This window comes from Zootoca vivipara, chromosome 3 (genome assembly GCF_965207765.1).
Source record: "Zootoca vivipara chromosome 3, rZooViv2.hap1.1, whole genome shotgun sequence".
Taxonomy (NCBI): domain Eukaryota; kingdom Metazoa; phylum Chordata; class Lepidosauria; order Squamata; family Lacertidae; genus Zootoca; species Zootoca vivipara.
The window spans coordinates 9,071,518-9,092,748 of NC_142586.1; the positions used below are offsets into that span (position 1 = coordinate 9,071,518).

Genomic DNA, 21,231 nt, shown 5'->3' on the forward strand with positions numbered 1-21,231 from the left:
AGGGAAGAACTACAGTAGGAACAAGGGTGGAGGGGAGAGAAGAAAGACTGACATTGGGATCTGCTGACCCTGTGGATCTTGCTGCCTGAGGCAACGCTCAGTGAGTTAGGGCAGTGTTTCCCAACCTTGTGCCTCCAGCTGTTTTCGGACTACAATTCCCATCATTCCTGACCACTGGTCTTGCTAGCTAGGGATGATGGGAGTTGTAGTCCAAAAACAGCTGGAGGCACAAGGTTGGGAAACACTCAGTTAGGGGCTTCCCTTGCATGTGAAGACAGGCTCTGGTGGATTGAGAGGATGAGACAACTCCTTCCAAGTCTGGAGTGGAGTTCCTAAGTCCCTTCATTCCGACAAATCCTGCAGCCAAGTCGGTGCCAAACGTCCTGGTCAGCTTTCCTTCGGACAACATGCCCCGAAACATTTTGCGAATCTAACGGGAGAAGAAACTAATTTTTTTAAAATAAAAAAATAGTTTCTTCTCTAGCATGGTGAATCGTTAGTTCCATTGCTACCCCCAATGGTGGCTTCCTTTCCTTTCCCGGTGTTTCCCGAGTCCCAGACGGAAGCGAGCATTTAATGTGTGAAGCAGTGTGGAATGTGGATGTGTGGTGTTTTACTGATGAAAGTTTTGTCTCATTGAGGGGCATAGGTGCCAACTTCCAGATTGAAAAATCCGGGATCGGCAGCTGCGCAGAACCGGAAGTCGCGCTGCAGCCATTTTGGAACAGGGCAGAGTGACACCGGAAGTTGCTTCTACGCATGCTCTTCCCATTTCCAAAATGGCCGCAGCGCCAGAAATCGCTTCTGCGCATGTCCAGAGACTCCAGACATGCGCAGAAGGAGCCTCCCCGGGCTGGTAAGAATCCAGGGGATTTACGTTTTTTTTAAAAAAATCCGGTCTGCCAGCGGGAAACGGCTGGAAAAATGGGGGTTTCCCGGGGAATACGGGAGACTTGGCAGCTATGTTGAGGGGCAGTATTTCAAATACAGTAAATTTTGTCCATTTACTGTATTTATTTCCCCCGATTGGAACTATAAAATGGTGATTTTCTTGAGTCAAAATGAGAGTACCCCAAAACATTTTTTTAAAGAAAAAAAGCACTGCACACTGCCCAGGCTTGCGTCCTGGGGAGACCGCTTCGGGGCTGCTAAGGCATTTAGCTTGGCCTGGCCTGGTTTCTCTTCACTTTCTACCCCCTCCCATTTGAGGCTGGCACGGAGTCATGTTTTAATGGGTCTCTTGTGAACCCTGAGCCATTTTCTCAGATAATTCCGGCGCCTCTCTGGTGGGCGCCATTGCCATTCTAAGAAAGGTAAAAGGTAAAAATCCCCGTCGTGGGGATTCGAACCGCCAACCTTCCCATTGGCAAGCCCAAGAGGCTCAGGGTTTAGACCACAGTGCCTATTCTAAGAGAACAAGGGAGGTGCTCATGGTGAGTTCCGGCACCTCTTTTGCTAGAAAAATAGCATTGTATATATTGGGAGGGGAGAATTGCCATGCAGACGCTATATGAAACTACTTCCTGTACCTTGAAATGGTATTCGTCAGTTTTAGTGCTGTGCCCTATTGTGACCCCCCCACCCCCCGGTGGTGGATGGTCCAAAAGGTGGGTTTCCCCTGAAAAGGATTGCTTCCAATATGCATTCCTTTCGGGCAAAAGGCTTCCCTTCCCTCTTAGGAAACGCCGACTCCCCTGTGCACATCGAACCGACTTTTCTGCGGTGCAACTTTTAATCTGGGGCGGATCAGGAGGAGGCTGCAGGATCCAACGCGAGAAATCATGGGGGCTCCTGGCTTCCTTGACCATTTTTCACAGCCGCTGCCACGCAAATAACAGCTGCCAATGCTCTGAAGTGTAAAAACCATGGCAACAGTTGCCGAGGGCAGGCCTCCGTACCAGAAGAGAGTCATGCTTGGCGGAGAACAAAAGGAACTACTTTGCAAACAAGCCGCATCACACCTTGCGGGGGGGGGGGGTGCGGGGAAGAGGGAGAAGGAGCAATTGCATGCTGAGCTCAGCTGGCTGTCCTGCTATACTCATAAGAGCCATAACCCCCCCCTCCCGCTTCCTCTACATTCAATCAAACACGCTCATTATTACCCCATTCACAAAACGATTCCAAGGCCGGAAAATGTCGGCAGTATTTCATTTCTAAAGCACATTTGTAAAACTCGTGTTATGGTAGTCTTTGGGTAGAAATGAATGCAGGCGGTGTCTCAAGGCTGGAGGTTTTCTGGGAAGGAGGTATAATAATCACTCAAAATGCGTGTTGAGATGGGGAGGAAGACCTGAGGTGAATAGCAGAGTAGGTCGCCTGCCTAGAGGCTCGCCGTTGTTGAGTTGGGGTGGCGGGTTTGCTGCAGCGGTAGGAGGGGGGCATTGTTCAAGTTTGATGCTGCAGCCGGGGAGGCTGGGGTGGGGAGGGTGAAAGGTTGTTTTCTGCTGCTCCAGAGAAGTGGACACGGAGCAATGGATTCAAACTACAAGAAAGAAGCTTCCACCTAAACATTAGGCAGAACTTCCTGACAGTAAGAGCTGTTCAACAGTGGAATTTGCTGCCAAGGAGTGTGGTGGAGTCTCCTTCTTTGGAGGTCTTTAAGCAGCGGCTTGACAGCCATCTGTCAAGAATGCTTTGATGGTGTTTCCTGCTTGGCAGGGGGTTGGACTGGGTGGCCCTTGTGGTCTCTTCCAGCTCTATGATTCTAATCCAGTGATTCCCAAACTAGAGTCTCTGGCTCTAGTTTGGACTACAACTCTCACCATCCCTCGCTGGCAAGACCAGCAGTGAGGGGTGATGGGGTTTGTAGTGCCACTTGCAGTATTCTGTGCATGTTTCCAACTTTTTAAATAGACAACAGAGCAGGGGTGGGGAACCCTCTCCTGTGCTGGGCCAGCTCTTAAGAAAAATCGGCTTAAATCGATCAAATACAAATAGCAACACCAGCACTTGCCCCCCCCCCTCCTGGGCATACCTCCAACAGTTAAGTGCTAGCAGGGCTGCCGATGGGGGCTAAAGAGGGGGTGCACATGTACCAGGCCCCAAGCTAGCAGGGACCCCATACACTTAGCTTTCTTTTTTTTAAAAAAAAAGTCAATCAGACACTCCTAAAGAAAGTTATAAAACAAAACACAGAGGCAGCTTTAAGGTGTTGGCTCAGCAGGCAGCACCATTGCGAAGGATGCTTAATCACGGTTGCTTAGCAGTCAGAGGAAGGAATGTTGACCACCCACAACTGGGACTTAGAAGGGTGCCCTCCCAAAGCAGCAAATAATAATAAATCCTATCATTAAAATTCCTATTTGACTGTGCTTTTACGCAAGGATTAATTTTTGTTTCTCAAGGTTGGCAGAGTGTTGTGTCTGTATCTATACTGTGCAACATATATTTGTATATTTTCCACCTAGGAGCACACGGTTATGTACATGATTCTCCCCCTTTTATATTTGCAAAAACCCTGTGAAGCAGGCTAGAGTTAAGTTAATATATATTTACATAAGCAGCAGATCTTGTCAATAGATTGATTTGGGGTGAGGGCCTGATTCCCAGACAGTATACTGGGACCAAGAAATCCTGTTGGCATTTCTGAGTGCTAGTAGGATAACACGTTAAAAACATAATAATAATAATAATAATTTATTATTTATACCCCGCCCATCTGGCTGGGTTTCCCCAGCCACTCTGGGCGGCTTACAACAGAAAAATGAAATAAAATAATCTATTAAACATTAAAAGCCTCCCTGAACAGGGCTGCCTTCAGATGTCTTCTAAAAGTCTGGTAGTTGTTTTCCTCTTTGACATCTGTTGGGAGGGCGTTCCACAGGGCAGGCGCCACCACCGAGAAGGCCCTCTGCCTGGTTCCCTGCAACTTGGCTTCTCGCAACGAGGGAACCGCCAGAAGGCCCTCGGTACTGGACCTCAGTGTCCAGGCAGAACGATGGGGGTGGAGACGCTCCTTCAATACAGAACATCATGAAAATGATAGTTGTTGAGTCAGGGTTGCAAGTACATTGTGCGAAGGATAGAATTGAGCTGGGGCGTGTTTTGTCTGATTGTGCGAAGGAGACTTAAATATTCATGCAGTTGAGTGCATTTATATGGATCAAGTGTTTCATAGATAAAAGACCATATGTATAATATCACTGGCAAGAGGTTACAGGGAGGGGAACAAATTCAATACCTTTTTTGGATGTGATGTCATCTCTCCTAAACCTATTCCAATTTGACAGTTAAATAGCAGTATCTGTCGGTCTAATCCTGACACATGGACCAGTTGTGAAATCACCAGGTAGGGTGTTTTGTTTCTCTGCCATACATTACGGTCCAGGTCAGGAGCACTTTAGTTGGCTCGATTAAGAAGGAAATTCCCTGCTCTGTAACAAACGGCAACATGCTTATTGAAAATCATGCTACTTCTGTTTCAAATGGTTCCCAGTGGACCCAGTTGAGTCTGAGGGTTGTGAAAGGCACTTTTCCAATAGGCAAATTAAGCACATAACATGGGGGGTGATAGCCGCTGCTAGTCATGCTCTGAGTAGACCCATTGAAATCCATTGCACAAGTAACTTAAGCCTGTCGATTTCAATGGATCTACTCCGATCATGACTTTGGAAGGGTCCTGGATTTTCTAGAGATGGGTAGTTTTGCATGATCTGAAGGCTCACACTGCTGCTGCAGTCCTGATGAAGCAAAACAGGTCCGTGGAATAAAGGCGAAGTCTAAAAGTCGTGTGATAAGGAAGAATTGCAGTGCCAACTGATCCCCAGAGGATTCAGCCCATTTCTTTTCCCTCAGTCCTCGAGGGAAACTGCATATGACTGGTTGCACCTTGACTTTTGTGGAGGGAAGCACCTATTCCCTTCGAGCTGAAAGACTGATCCGAGAATAAGATTACGCAGCTCCGGATAATAAGTGTTTAAATAAATCGTCAAGTTAATCGAAACAGAAGAGCCAAGGAGAGGTGGAAAATGAGCTTGAATTAAAAATATTAAGGAACAGATGTGACATTTAAGTGAGCAGATGAATGGAATAATCTGTAAAAATAAAACGGGGCGGGCGGGCGGGGAGAGTGCTGGGAGAAGCAGCAATCTGTGGCAGAGTGTTTTATGAACAAGTTGCTGTGACACTTAAAAGGCTCAGCCCAAGTGCCCCTTATGGCCTACATCTCATTTCCACTGGTTCAACTTATGCTGGTCATATTTCACTTCCACTTGCAATGCTCAATTATACAGTGGTTTTCCAACATCCACCGGCCGCTTACGGTCCCGAAATGTTTCTCGCGTTGCAGCATTGAGCTCATGCGGTAGCTGGCACTTCTTGCTTACATTAAAAGGCTTGTTTCCTTCCTGCTTCCATTTTTTCAGATGCCTCTTTCTACCAAAGCCTTTCGCCTTGATAAGAACTGGAATAATAATAATAATAATAATAATAATAATAATAATAATAATAATAATAATAAAAAATTAGTTACAGGTAGGTAGCTGTGTTGGTCTGAGTCGAACCAAAATAAAAAAATTCCTTCAGTAGCACCTTAAAGACCAGCTAAGTTTTTATTTTGGTATGAGCTTTCGTGTGCATGCACACTTCGTCAGATACACTGAACAGAAGTTCTGTTTCAGTATATTTTTGTATATTTTTGTTCCCACCATTCCCGACCACTGGTCCTGTTAGCTAGGGATGATGGGAATTGTAGTCCCAAAACACCTGGAGGGCCAAGTTTGGCCATGTCTGCCTTAGAGTCTCCAGCCTTAAGCTCTCCATGGAGCTACCCAGCTACCGTTGAAGCCTGGCATCGCCTCACCCTGTTTGCCCAAACCCAAACCCCCAAGCTGCCAAGGCCGTTGCTCAGAGCAGAAGCTTTCTGAGGTACCGTGGCATAGTGGTTAGAGTGTCAATCTGGTACCTTGGTGATGAAGGTTCAGATCCCTCCATGAAGGTCCCTGCGTGACCTTGGAGCAGTCACTGACTCTCAGCACCTGACCTACCTCACAGGGTTGTCGGGATTAAACGAGGAGAGGGGAACACCATGTGGTACATCACCTAGATGGAGGAGGAAGTGGGCATAAATGCAACAAACAAACAAACAAACAAATGGGGTTCTTGCATGATCTGACTTCCAGCAAGAGCAAATTTGATACTGAGTGTGGCACCTCTTATTTTGACATTTAAAATAACCTAGCAGACTTTTGTAAACCAAGGAAATCTTTAATAAAAATACTAACACGAAGAACGTCTTTCTTGCACTGTAATGCTAAGACGACCAAATTGTCTGATGAAATCCTATTAAGGCAAGACTACTGAGTATGCAACTTTGTTGTTTTCGCTTGGGGGTTCCTGTTTATTTCTGCAAACGTGTGTATTTCACACAGGTAAATATATACTGTGTGGAAAATGAACTAGAGCTGCTTGCATTTTCAGTTCATATCAGCAGGTGGCGCCTTCCGAGGCAAAATAAACATGGACCCTTTCGAGTGATAGCAATAGGACTCAAGGGCTTCGTTTAAAACCTTGCAGTATCTTTCTCAGAGTAACCTGCCTCGCAATTGTCTCTTGTAGAAGTCAGATTGCAGCAAAATTTACAGGACACTGAAGTATCTCTGAGCCTAATGAGTTCCATTTCTCTTCCCAGCAACCCCAAAATACAAGTCGCTGCGATTGAGGGGGGCGCTTTGCAGAAACTGCTGGTAATTTTGGCCACAGATCAGCCCCTCGCTGTGAAGAAAAAGGTAAGGGGAGAGCAATATGTGCTTGGCTGTCTTTCAGGAGCGGCTTGGATAATTGCATTTTGTACGAGAACGCCTGTAGACCTCTGTTGGTGGACGTATGTAGACCTAAGGCTAGATTGTGCAAACATATCAGGCCAGTGCATTGAACAAGAGTCACCCCTCAAATTAAAAAGGGTTGCAACCCTTCAATGGACAGCTAAGTTTACCTCCTTAGGCTGCAATCTTCCTCCTGCAACAGCCAGACCTAGTCATGTCCAGACTTGATAATCTCATTTAATTTGAGAGGGCCGGTTATCTGAAGTGCTTTAGCACAGCTATAGTATCTGACCACTTAGAGAGGCATCTGTCCCAGTGGTTCCCGGTCTATGTTAGATTGAAAATGACACCATGGAGGGAAAATACTATATTATATATGTTTTCGTGCTGAAATAGTTCAGTGTTGGGTGTGTGTAGAAGATGGTTTTTGCAGGACTACAGTATTTGCAACCTATCAGGATTGCAAATTTGCTCAGGAAGTCGGTTATCCTCTGCCATCTTTGGTACATCACGTGTGTAGGTCCGAGCACATTTTTCTCCTTGTGGGATCTGGGGAAAAAGTGCGTCCTATGCCTTCATGAACCAAATTCTCAGTCAGTTACAGTCTAAAGCATGCCCCAGAGCTCCAATGCTGTATTTTGAAATAAAATTAGCTTTGAGAGAGCAGGAAACAGTGAGATGGGAGTATGTGAGGCCTAGAGATATACTAGAGGCCACATTAACATGTTCCCCCTTCCACATACTTTTTGTCGGGTTCTCCTCTGTCCTGTAAGGGACCCAGGTGGCGCTGTGGGTTAAACCACTGAGCCTAAGGCTTGCTGATCAGAAGGTCGGCGGTTCGAATCCCTGCGACGGGGTGAGCTCCCGTTGCTTGGTCCCAGCTCCTGCCAACCTAGCAGTTCAAAAGCACGTCAAAATGCAAGTAGATAAATAGGAACCGCTACAGCAGGAAGGTAAACAGCGTTTCCATGTGCTGCTCTGGTTTGCCAGAAGCGGCTTTGTCATGCTGGCCACATGACCTGGAAGTTATACGCCGGCTCCCTCGGCCAATAATGCGAGATGAGCACGCAACCCCAGAGTCGGTCACGACTGGACCTAATGGTCAGGGGTCCCTTTACCTTTACCTTTACCTCTGTCCTGTAATCTTAATAGGATCCCAAGATAAGGAAAAGCAAGTATATCTAGGTTCCACCTCCTATTGGCAAAACTGGGCACCTAATCTGTTCAAATAAATTTTGACGGCGATCAGAAGGGTTCAAACATGTGCCCTCTGAACGTAGCTCAGTTGGTTAGAGCATGGAGCTGATGATGCCAAGGCTACACAGGTTTGATCCTTGTATGGGAACAGCTGCATAGAAGATTCTCGGGGTCTCTTTCAACTCTACAATTTGCTTGAAAGTACAGCATTTCATAAGAATGTAGGAAGGGCATGCTGCCTCCCTTAACTGGAGTCAATATATAGCCATCATGTGCAAGGGTCTTTCATTCGAGCATGGCTATTCTCTGGGAATCATAAAGGAAGCGGAATTGCATGCTCTTTCCTGGGTTACGTTGCCATTTGCTAGGATTGGCTTTTTGTGATTGCAACTGAGGCCCTTTGAAAGGGAAGGTGTCTCACTGCGTGGTCTGTTTTCTAGAGGGCTGCGGGGCAGATTGCCCTGTACGGCACAGACTTTCAGGACACTGGCAGGCTTGAATTTTGGAGGCTAACAAACATCGGAGTAGACATTCAGGGAATGAGATAATTGCTTCATGCAGCTCAGTAATCTGCCTCCAGCAGTGACCAATATCGGATGCTCTTGTAAGGGGCAAAGCCTGATAATGCCCCGGCTAAATGTTCAGGACCGATGGGCTCGAGAGGGTCGGTTCTTTGCCGCTTCTTCAGCGATCAATTTACTCCCTGGTGCATGAGATCCACTTACCCCTTATCTTATCAAGCAGAGTTACAGTTGTTGTTGCCAGCCACAAATGTTCCCCCATAAACCCCCAAGCCTCTGCGTTTAATTCAGAGACCCTTTTGCAACAGCAGAGTAAATAGGCAGTGCCTTGTATTAATTCGTGAGGCTCTACTGGGCTGCGCTGCCAAGGATGTTTACAAAGGCTGCCCTGGGATATGTCTCCCCCTTCTACCTGTGTTTAGAACCCCGAGTTTCTCTGGGTGTGTGCTTGCCAGAGGGAAACAAAAAAAAGGTACAAGAGACTGATGGATAGGTTCATGTAACAGTGAAATGCTTCCCGGGGGAGAATCCCTCACTAGATGCAGACCCTTATATAAAGCTGCACTTGGAGAAATATATTTACGGCATGTTCCTGAAAGCTACACTGAGTGTATTGTTAATCTCATAAAGTGTTCTAACCGTCTCCTAGAGGGAAGGAAGGCAGAGGGTGGAGAACGTCCTCATTCAGTCCACCCAAGTTACGTTTTGTTTTTAATGTTTGTCTCCGTCTTAAGTGCTTAGCAGCATCCAAACAGTAGAGGGGTGTGTGTTTGTGTTTGGAATTATTTCTTCTTCTTCTTCTTCTTCTTCTTCTTCTTCTTCTTCTTCTTCTTCTTCTTCTTCTTCTTCTTCTTCTTCTTCTTCTTCTTCTTCTCCTCCTCCTCCTCCTCCTCCTCCTCCTCCTCCTCCTCCTCCATTTTGCTGCACTAGAGGGCAGAATGCGGCAGCTAGACTGGTGACTGGGAGCGGCTGCCGAGACCACATAACACCGGTCCTGAAAGACCTGCATTGGCTCCCAGTACGTTTCCAAGCACAATTCAAAGTGTTGGTGCTGACCTTTAAAGCCCTAAATGACCTCGGCCCAGTATACCTGAAGGAGCATCTCCACCCCCATAGTTCTGCCCAGACACTGAGGTCCAGCACCGAGGGCCTTCTGGCAGTTCCCTCGTTGCGAGAAGCCAAGTTGCAGGGAACCAGGCAGAGGGCCTTCTCGGTAGTGGCACCCACCCTGTGGAATGCCCTCCCACCAGAGGTCAAAGGGAACAACAATTACCAGACCTTTAGAAGGCAGCTCAAGGCAGCCCTGTTTAGGGAAGCTTTTAATGCATGATGAATTTCTGTATTTTAATATTTTGTTGGAAGCCGCCCAGATGGGTGGGGTATAAATAATAAATTATTATTATTGATCTGCAAATTGCTTCGAGAACCAATGTGTTACAGTGGTTGGAGTGTGGGACTAAGACCTCGGGAGACCAGGGTTCAAATCCCCCCTCAGCCATGAAACTCACTGGGTGACTTTTGCACCAGTCACTGCCTCTCAAACTAATCTGCCTCACCTGGTTGTTGTGGGGAGATTAAACGAAGAAGCGAAGAACCATGTAATGCCACCTTGAGCTCCTTGAAGAAAAGGGCAGGGTCGAAATGCAACAAACACACAAATAAAGATAAATATTCACACCACGCTCGCTGCCGACTGGTTCTCCCAAGTTGCAAAGTACTTGCTCTGCGGCCCCCTAAAGAAGCTACGTATGAAGGCTCATTAATAAGCCGTAGCTCACATCCTACCGCAAGCTTGCCTTGGAGACAGGCTGCTGTAAAAGGATTGGCTCTAATCCTTGATGGGTCCTGAGAAGGCACGGGGATTTTAACCCCGAGGACTTCAGGCCAGCTCAATTAACCTATCCAGGTGTCTCAGGCCCCTCGGCGCACGCTAAGATCCTGGAAAACGGCTTGTGCAGAGTATTTCTGGTTTGACGCTTCCGACTGCCTCCAGTGCAGGCAAGCGGCCCTGGAAAGGAGGGCCCCCCCGATTGTCTGTGACTGTGTCCTTCCTCGCCCCAAAACACACACACACACACACACAGCAGCTGGAGAAAATAGCAAGGGGTGAATAACACATGACTTTGTGGGAAAACAGCTCTGAAGAATTGTAAAAGGGAGAGGGGAATCACTATTGATTCACAATCTATTTCACTCTTCACAATCATATTGGAGATCCCGGGTCACAAGGTGGTTAGGCTGGCCTCGACCAGGACCAGGGCCTTCTCAGTACTGGCCCCGACCTGGTGGAACGCTCTGTCCCAGGGGAGACTAGGGCCCTGCGGGATTTGACATCTTTTCGTGGGGCCTGCAAGACAGAGCTGTTCCGTTTGGCTTTCGGACTGACGCAGTCTGACCCCACGGTTACCCTCCCCTAAGGTTTTATTTCATAATGGTTTTATCTTATTCGTAGATTTTTAATTTTAAAATTGAATTTTAACATTGTATTCATCTACGTTTTAACTGAATTGTTTCTTTTATACTTGTGTTGATATTATTTGTTCCTTCAAACTCAATTAGCTCAACTTATCTACATTTGGTGGTACAGCATTTGGTGGACCCTGAGCCCGGTCTTGACTGGGAAGGGCGGGGTATAAATAAATAAATATTATTATTATTAGTAGTAGTAAGGGCCACAAGAGAGGGCGAGACGTGGCCAGGAAGGGTTGCAAGATGTCTAGCTAGGGAGTCAGATTTGTAGGTCTTACATGAGTTATACGTCCTCCAGCAAAACCAAAAAAAGGGGGGGCTGCTAGCTACTGTGTGTAGTCTGCAAAGGGGGGCTCCTTTTTATGAGGCAGCAGTTTGAGTGAGGAGCTGGCAGACCTGACGTGACCTGCCCCCCCCCTCCACGCAGGATTTCTCCCTATCCCTGCTCTGAACAAAAAGGAAGATTGGATCAGCCCTCGCCGGGACTGTGCTTTGCATTAGCATTTAACCCAGAGCGCGGTGCTTACGCCCATCAAAATTCTGGTACATGATTGAGATTTGTTTCCCACCGATTTGCGGTGCAATGGGGAATTGAAACATCACAGCATGGCTTTGCTGCAGCCTAAATAAACAGGAGGAGGAGGAGGAGGAGGAGGAAGGAGAAGCAACCACTAAATTGCTGGAGAGAAAGTAATAAGAGGAAGAAGCTGAACTGGAGGGGACAGGATGCTGCGTGCTCATTTCTTCCTAGAAAGAGCACGGGAAGATGTTCAACATTCACTGTCGAGGGCACGCCGGCAGCTCTGATTTTCTGGGACTCTAACCAGAGGGTGCCATTTCCACATTTTATAATGCATGCAGAAGAGCCAGAGGAGTTCCACAGTCCTCGGGTTGTATGCGGTTTCCATCGGAAATGTCACCCTGAAATTGTGTCTAAATAAAATTCTGTCCAGAGAGCTTTATTAGGATCTCTCCTATGGCTGCTAATTGAAACATGTGGAAAGGCTCTGTGTCTCTCCACCCACCCACCCCCAGCCTCATGCTACGCAGCTCAGAACCCCTAAAGTTTCCCTACTCTTCCATCTGATCCAAGTCCCTTCCTTCTGCTTGGCTTCGTCCGGCTTTTAAAAGTGTCCCCCCTTTCTATGTAGCTTCATAAAAGTGGGAAGCGGCAGAACTTTTATTTTACTACTGTACTACTACAACAACAACAACTAGTAGTAGTAGTAATAATAGTAATAGTAGCAGTAGTAGTAATAAAGGTAAAGGTAAAGGGACCCCTGACCATTAGGTCCAGTCGTGACCGATTCTGGGGTTGCGCGCTCATCTCGCATTATTGGCTGAGGGAGCTGGCGTATAGCTTCCAGGTCATGTGGCCAGCATGACAAAGCCGCTTCTGGCAAACCAGAGCAGCACATGGAAACGCCGTTTACCTTCCCGCTGTAGCGGTTCCTATTTATCTACTTGCATGTTGATGTGCTTTCGAACTGCTAGGTTGGCAGGAGCTGGGACCAAGCAACGGGAGCTCACCCCCGTCACAGGGATTCGAACCGCCGACCTTCTGATCAGCAAGCCCTAGGCTCAGTGGTTTAACCACAGCGCCACCTGGGTCTTAATAGTAGTAGTTGTAGTAAAATAATAATAATAATAATAATAATAATAATAATAATAATAATAATAATAATTTATTGAAAGCTTTTTATAATAAGAGAAAAGGAAGGAAGAAAAAACCTAGCGTTGGCGATGAAGACGATATAGATAGCTGTGCAAAGGAAGAGAGCCTGTTTTCTACTCGGTCTGCGTAGAGAGTGGGGGTCTGTGAAACTCCGCAAAACATTGTGAAGCCAGTAGGGAGTGCCAGGTGCATTTTCAGAAACCGAAAAGTATTGTTTTTTATAAATGATTGTTGTTATAATCTATGAGGCCCTGTCCCGGAGTGAAAACCTCTTTAGTGGGTTCCTTCAGACTCTGGCTCTACGAATTCCCCAAAGTGAAACCGCGATGAAAATATAGACAGTTTGTTTATTCGGCGCAAGGGAGGTGTCGGGGGGGGGCACGTGCCGGAGGAGTTGTGCGGGAAAGCTTTTGGCAGACCGGAAGCGTTGCAAACGCCCTGCATTGTTGTGTTTTGTTTCCAGGCTCTCTTTGCTTTGTCGTCCATGCTTCGGCAGTTCCCCTACGCTCAGCAGCAGTTCCTGAAGCTTGGAGGCCTTCAAGTACTTCGGCATCTCTGCACGGAGAAAGGGACGGAGATGTTGCACGTCCGCATTGTGACGCTTCTCTATGACTTAGTCGTGGAAAAGGTAAGCGGAGCTGTTGCGTGGGACAGCAGCGGGAGTGCAGTGGGGACCAGGCAGGTGTCCCTGGAAGGAGAAATTCATCCAAACCCTCCTTTTAGCAGGGGGGTGGAGAGAGAGAGAGCGAGAGAATGAGAGCTGTATTTTCATCACTACTGGAGTAGAACTGGAACGGTGGAGCCTAGGAAGTGTGACGTCCTTCCATTGGCAGGTGGCCGCTCACCTGTCAGTCACCTGACACCACAAGAGCACCAGGTGGCAACTCGCTAGACTCTCCCCAGCTCTGATCCATTTTCAAAATGATCCACCTAACACCCCTTCCAGGAATCCTGCAAGCTATGGCATTATCACCGCCCCCCCCTGCGAGAAGGTGGCTTGCCTCCCGCTGCCTGGCTAATTCGTACAAAGACAGAAATTCAAACTAAGTCTTCCAGAGTTGCAGCTCCGAATCTGATTGCTCAAACCTCGTGTGTCTCCTCTGGAAAAGGCAATTATCTTGCTCTGTAGAGATGACTCATCATTACCCAGAATCTCTTTAAAGGGAAAACTTTGCAAAAGTCGTGGATGATTGCGTTTGGCATGCTGCGATGCGGCAAGTTACAAAGTGGAGGCCGTCCTCTGAATGCATTATTCTGTTTATTGAATACTTCCTTTTTCTAGAGCTCAGTAGTGTGACGTTTTCGTACATAGGCTTGTTTAGTGCCCAGATGGGGGAACTCTGTGGCCCTCCACATATAAGGTTGGACTCCCCAACCCACATCGCCCTCGGCCAGCATGGTGCAAAGGTCAGAACAATGGGAGATCAGCTGTAGAGCAGTGACTTATGGAGGACAGAAGGTTCCCCACACCTAATTTACTGCGTGACAGACATTACCTGCTGGAAGTTTCATACAATTCCTCAGCTGATGATGGAAGGAGATTAAGACTACATCTCAAGTAGAACCTGCCTATGCTCTGTTTAACCCAGGCACCCCCAAACTACGGCCCTCCAGATGTTTTGGCCTACAACTCCCATGATCCCTAGCTAACAGGACCAGTGTTTGGGGAAGATGGGAATTGTACTCCAAAACATCTGGAGGGCCGAAGTCTGGGGATGCCTGGTTTAACCCATTGCAGATGAGCTTGGGCATGCCCTACTTCCTCAAAAGCCATTGGAATAATAATAATAATAATAATAATAATAATAATAATAATAATAATAATAATAATTTTATTTATGCCCTGCCCATCTGGCTGGGTTTCCCCAGCTGCTCTGGGCAGCTTCCAACAGAGGACTAAAAACAGGATAAAACTTCAAACATTAAAAACTTCCCTAAACAGGGCTGCCTTCAGATGTCTTCTAAAAGGCAGATAGTTGTTTATTTCCTCGACATCTGGTGGGAGGGCGTTCCACAGGGCGGGCGTCACCACCGAGAAGGCCCCAACACCCACCCGCCTCCTGCCCCCCCCAAACAGTACTTCTGTCTTGTCAGGATTCAACCTCAATCTGTTAGCTGCCATCCATCCTCCAACCGCCTCCAGGCACTCACACAGGACCTTCACCCCTTCACTGGTTCCGATTTGAAAGAGAGGTAGAGCTTCGCCTTGCATTCCTGTGCATCAAATTCATGATATAGCAAGTAGGGAAGGCCAGGAGGGTGGGGTTGGGTGGCAGAGTCGGCAAGTCTTGCAAAGAGCATCTGAGTGAGTGCGCTTTCGCCACACCTCGAGTCTCTCGGGTCTGAACAGCCACCTGGCTTTGCAGAATGCCGGGCTGCTCTTCCGCCTTGCCTTTTGGGTTACACGCTCGTTTCATTATCTAGCATCCTGTATTCTGCAGCTGCTACAGACATGACTGCGGAGTGCCGCCTCTGTTGGGCTATTCCCAACGTGCAGGTTACAGCGAGGCATCTCAGCAAGTCTTTAGCGCATCCCAAGATGCGGGGGAGCATGGCGTGTTCCCAGGGCGCGTTCCCCTATAATTTGGCTGATTTGACTCTGTTTCGATGGGTTGAGAAGAGCAATCTTCCTTAATGATAATATAGTAGTTAGGAGATCCTTGTGATTAAGATCTAATTAATGAAGCACATATATAGCAATTACCACAGGAGGCTGCCAAGTAAAAACAAAAAAAGCACAGGAATGCTTAAAAAAAAATACAGCACCCCCAACCCCCTGAGTTTTGTGTCTCGCAGCAGCGTGCTGTAAGCAACCCTTTTACTGCACATGCTGATGGCTGGCCAGCCGGCCATGCCAATGCAGGAGTCTTGCCGATGGAGCTCAGGTTCTTGGCTGCATCCACATTGATTCAAAGCAATTTCCCCTTTGACTGCCACCCCGGTAGCCCTGATCTATCGGGGAGCTCGATAATTGTACAGCATAATGGGGGTTTTATGGGGTTGGGGGGAGCTCCCTGTGTGGGAAAATCCTGCTTCCTCCTTTTTCTTCACACCTAATTGCTGCCGCTTCCTCGTGGAAACAATAGAAGGATGAAATAGATTGGACTAGGGACTCAGCTACACCGGCAAAGAAAAAGCGCTTTCTATGCGTTGTATATGCATTATAGCTCTTTGACACAAGATGGCGCTTTTGAGTTCCATTCTTTGCCAACCCAATTTCTCGTTTACAATGCGTCTAACTGAAATGCTTCTTTGATGTGTCTAGATGCAGCCTGGGTTGCAACCAGCTTCTGGTCTAGTCGATTTCAATCCTTAGAGGAGCTTCTCCTTTCCTTTTCCTTAAGGGCTATGGGAGACTAGGCATCCACATTGTGGATGTTGGCAAATTGGGATTTCGAAAAAGCAAAAGGCCTGGTAATAAAACTGCTAGCACATTTGCAAAGCGAAGCAGCGTCCGAGGTGGTTGAAATGAATGAATGAATGAATGAATGAATGAAGCCTTTTTCGGACTGTTTAAAGAAATATTATAATACGACGAATTCGCGAGCAGGATTTGAAATATGAGCAACCGAAGGAACGAGAGAATGCAGCATCGCAGAAGGGGTGGGAGTAGGAAGAGAAATTAAAACACCACGGAAAATGGGATGGGAAGTTGGAAAAAGACGGATTTATGTATTGAAGCATATATGTTAAGCTTTTGAAAAATTGATAAAAAGTTATTACCAAAATAAAATGAAATAAATGCAAGTGCAGGATAATAATTTTAAGGAACTTTATTGCAGCTGTCGCTCAAGGACTTGCTGGATGACGATGACCAGTTCCGGGAGAGAGCCCAGCAGTACAGCCAAGTGATCTTGCTCCCAGCCATTGTCGAACAAGGCTGGTGTGGGATAATTCCTAACCTCCTGAGGATGCCAGAGCACGATGCCAGGGAGAAGGTTTTGAAGACCGTGCATGTGCTGCTAGCTTCCTGCAGGGACAGCTACAAAGCAGATCACAGCCTCAGCCATACACTGAGCCTCCTTCGCCAAGAATACGAAGTGCTGGTGGCAGACGAACAAAAGGAAGGAGAAGATGACGGCTATTTTAAGGAACTCCTCAGCTCTATAAATAGCCTGGCCCAGCAGCTGAATTGAAGACTTTTACCGTAGCCTTGCTGAGACGCAAAGGTTCGCCGGTAAATTTTGGGACGTTGCACAGAATAAACCGTTGAACAAACCTTTTTGGCTTTGTGCAGTCCCTTAGGTAGCAAGTAAGCCCATACGCTCATTACAGAGCGGAGACTAGCTTGGTATTTGCAGTTGATGGTGTGTTTTATTTCTGGAAATCGCCAGAAGAAGCGGGTTTAAGGTGTCCCTGCAGTCGTCATCTGCAAAAAGAAGAGCCTCTCTTATTCCCCACGCATTTCGAAACAACTCTCTGAAGGGGAAATGGTTTTTACAAAGAAGTTCCGCCAGTGCATGGAGTTGGTTTGAGCAAGTCTTCTGCCTTAGTCACGTCAATAGAAATATTTTTAGAATGTGAGTATTAAGAGGGCGAGTGTATCCTACTCTCTTTCTCATTTGAAAAGGCAACTTCCTGTGGAAAAAAAGAGATTTTACTCAGAATGTGCAAGATGCTGTCTTTTTCCTGTGTATTTTTTCAACTTTCTGGTTGTTGTCCGTATGGCAGTTCCGTTGTTAAAAAACATTCTTCAGCCAGTCCAACACTAATTTTGATCTTTCAGCTGGATCCCGAGAGTAAAGGGAACAGAATCGTGGATTGTATGGTAAGGTTCTACTCCCTAAAAACTCATCTAGCTATTTTTCAAACTATGTTCTGCGGAAAACCCCAGGGCTCCTCCTTGGCTGTTTGTCAGGCGGTTCCTCGAGTAAGAAGATCAGTAAAAGCAGATGAGTTGCTCTTAAAAGACACCTTATCCATTATTGAACTTGCCCTGCAATGTGCAGCTATAGGAGAAGGTTGGGGTGGCTTTTAAAGATGTGCTCTGTCAATTCTTCTTAATTAAGTTTCTATACTGCCCTTCGTTCAAGAATCACAGGGTGGTTTACATACACAACATGGTAACAAACGATAATAATAATAATAATAATAATAATAATTTATTATTTATACCCCGCCCATCTGGCTGGGTTTCCCCAGCCACTCTGGGCGGCTTCCAACAGAAAAATAAACCTCCCTGAACTGGGCTGCCTTCAGATGTCTTCTAAAAGGTCTGGTAGTTGTTTTCCTCTTTGACATCTGTTGGGAGGGCGTTCCACAGGGCAGGCGCCACCACCGAGAAGGCCTCACCCCCCCCGGCAACACAGTTTATAAGGCCATCGGTTGTTTAGTTAGCCAAAGGCCAAGGAGAAGAGAAATGCTTTTGCCTGGCACCTAAAGATCCATAACGAAGGTGCCAGGCAAGCCCCCCTAGGGAGAGCATTTCACAAACAGGAAGCCACCGCAAACAGGCAGCCCTGTTTAGGGAAGTTTTTAATCTGTGATATTTTAATGTATTTTGGTATTTGCTGGAAGCAGCCCAGAGTGGTGGGGGAAACCCAGCCAGATGGGCGGGATATAAATAAATAATAACAACAACACCACCGAGAAGGCATGTTCTCATGTTGCCACCCTCCGGACCTTTCGTGGAGGAAGCACACAAAGAAGGGCTTCAGATGATGATTGCAGAGTGTGGGTTGGTTCATATGGGGAGAGGCAGTCCTTGTGGTAATGCGGTCCCGTGCCATTTCAGGCATTACAGTAGTACCTCCTTGGTTGTCAAACGCCCTGGGACTTGGACGTTTTGGCTCCCGAACCATCGAAACCCGGAAGTGACTGATCCGGTTTCCGAACGTTCTTTTGGAAGCCGAACGTCTGACGGGGCTTCTGCGACTTCCAATTGGCTGCAGGAGATCGGCTCTCCTCCCCTTTGCTCAGGGGATAAAGCTTCCTGCAGCCAATCGGAAGCCGTGCCTTGGTTTCCGTACGTTTTGGAAGTTGAACGGACTTCCGTAGTGGATTCCATTCGACTTCCGAGGTACCACTGTATTACTGTTATTTTGTTTAGTATGCCATTATGTTCATTGGGACCCAGGTGGCGCTGTGGGCTAAACCACTGAGCCTAGGGCTTGCTGATCAGAAGGTCGGCAGTTTGAATCCCTGTGGTGGGGTGAGCTCCCATTGCTTGGTCCCAGCTCCTGCCAACCTAGCAGTTCGAAAGCACCTCAAAATGCAAGTAGATAAATAGGAACCGCTACAGCGGGAAGGTAAACGGCATTTCCATGTGCTGCTCTGGTTTGCCAGAAGCAGCTTTGTCATGCTGGCCACATGACTTGGAAGCTATACGCCGGCTCCCTCGGCCAATAATGAGCGCGCAACCCCAGAGTCGGTCACGACTGGACCTAATGGTCAGGGGTCCCTTTACCTTTATGTTCTACCTGCGTTCTTCAACTCAACCAATTCTGCCCTGGTGGTATCTCACCTGCGACTCTACTCCTTTCCTCAATAACTCAAAAGCGTTCAAATCACCCAGTGAACTTCATAGCTGTGTGGGGATTTGAACCCTGGTCTCCCAGGTCCTAGTCTGACACTCGAACCACTACACCACACTGGCTCTGCCCAATAGGTATGCATATCAGTGACATGATGCGATTTCTGGCATTGCAGACAGCTCCACAGTGTGTTGGTTTCAGACTTAGTTCGTATCTTTTGGTGAACAAATGCTTCCAAAATCCAAATGTCTCTGATTTAACAGGGCTGTGAGCCGAAGTACCCGCCTGCTAATATGTAAAAAAGTAACTAATCCTGGAAGTAGCTTAAGCAATAAGACCAGAACACATGGCAGAGAAGGTATGTCTCGAAAACTGCCCATTTAAAAATCTTCCCACTGTCTACTGAGGTTCGTTGATCTCCCCCTTGCCTAATTAGGCAGTCAGCACAAGCCAAACTGTAAAAAAATATGGATTGCCTGTGTACGTTTCCTCAAACCGTGCAGCTGTGATGGGCTCTGGATGACCTTTCGACGTGCATAGATCTTCGGAAGGTGAGATCTGTGAGTCCCACTTCAAACATTGAGCAGGGTGAGAAACCCAAATGTCTTAAAATTCTGCAAGCTATACATTTCAAGAAGTGCACGCATTAGCTCTCAGGGCCACTTCATGTGCAGGGGGGGGGCAGACGTGTATACTTAGGCTGCGATCCTATGCATGCTTTTGCCATTTGAAATCAGTGGGGCTTACTTCCAAGTAAACACACAGGATCACACTAGTAGAGCTATATGCCCATTGCAGGACACCCTCTTTCATTTCTGACTTCCTGGTGAATCTTTTCCCCCACTAAATCACTCTTTCGGAATGCACATTTGCCTCTTTTTATCCCTCACTATTTTAGCATGTGCCCCACATGCACATGCTCGATAACGCATGAAAAACACCCAGACCCTCGAAAAGGATACGTATATGATTTGTGCTGGGCTGCAAAGCCCAACGTACAAGCTGCAACTACCAAAATAAATTTATGCCAGTTGGAGGTGAAGTGGACAGCCTCCTCCTAAAAGTGAATGGATAGCACTTGGCTTTTTATCGATCGGGTTATTTTAAGGCTCAACAGCTAATAGCCCCTTTCCTTTTTAGGCTCGGAAATATTTGTTACTTTTTTGCAGATTACACACATTTGCTTCTTGCTATTTAAGTAGCAGGAGTAATTATACACATTGATTTTCTTTCCAGTGGCATTTTGGTTGTTTATCTTTAATGGAGGGGGGGAGGGGGAGATGAAGGGATTTTACAGGAAATGTTCCCTAGAGAACAGTATGTGATTATTAGAAGCAGTAAAGCATCGGAGCTTCAGAATGTGTCAGACTTTTGGCAGCAGACACAGGGTGCCACTTACAAGAAAAGGCCACGCTCCTCGTTTCAAACAGTTCCTGCATACTAGAAGATGCGGATAACCTGTGGCCTTTCAGATGATGCTAAGGACATAAGAACAACCCATTGGCCCATCTAGTCCAGCATCCTATTCTCACAGTGGCCAACTCGATGCCGGTGGGAAACCCCTAAGGATTGTTTGAACTCCCAACTCTATCCTCAGCCACCATGACAAATGGGCAGGAATTATGGGAGTAGAGACACCGATTCTTGACGCCTTCCAGAGCAAGGGGACAGAAGAAGTTCTCTTCCTCCTCTTGTGTTGCACACTTCTGATTTAGTTGCCACTCGAGCCGTATTTTTTAAAAAATGTGCAAGCATATTGCAGGGCTGGGTAAATAGCGAAGCTCTGCCTGCAGCTGAGTTTGAAAGGCAAGGAATATGGTCAACTCGTATTTCCCACGCTAAGCCCAGTGGAGGAAAGTCCGGCTAAAACTGTAATAAGTAAATAAACTCCCAATAACATCCCCCTAAAGTAGGTGAGATTGCTAGTAAGGTCAGGGCTTGCTGGGAAATGATATGTAATGAAATGAAAAGGGTGTTTAAAGTAACATGTAAAAAAAACAAAAACCCAGAGGCTTTTCTCTTGGGAATTATAGGGACAGAACTACCTAAAATGTATAGAAACTTATTCATGTACAGCGGCAAGAATGTTATTTGCCCAAAAATGGAAAGAAGAAGTCCCAGCAAAGGAAGAATGG

General features: G+C 46.9%; 1 protein-coding gene across 2 annotated transcripts in view; it reads left to right on the plus strand.

Annotated features, from left to right (window-relative positions):
* Positions 1-17,237, plus strand: part of SIL1 (SIL1 nucleotide exchange factor) — a 44,884-nt gene extending 27,647 nt beyond the window's left edge. For both annotated transcript variants that reach the window (XM_035110172.3, XM_035110174.3), the window contains 3 exons: positions 6,629-6,725; positions 13,087-13,251; positions 16,406-17,237. In XM_035110172.3, coding sequence (XP_034966063.1) covers positions 6,629-6,725; positions 13,087-13,251; positions 16,406-16,759 — 616 coding nt within the window. In that variant the 3' untranslated portion in view covers positions 16,760-17,237. The remainder of the gene's footprint in view (positions 1-6,628; positions 6,726-13,086; positions 13,252-16,405) is intronic.
* The last annotated feature ends 3,994 nt before the right edge of the window (positions 17,238-21,231 follow it).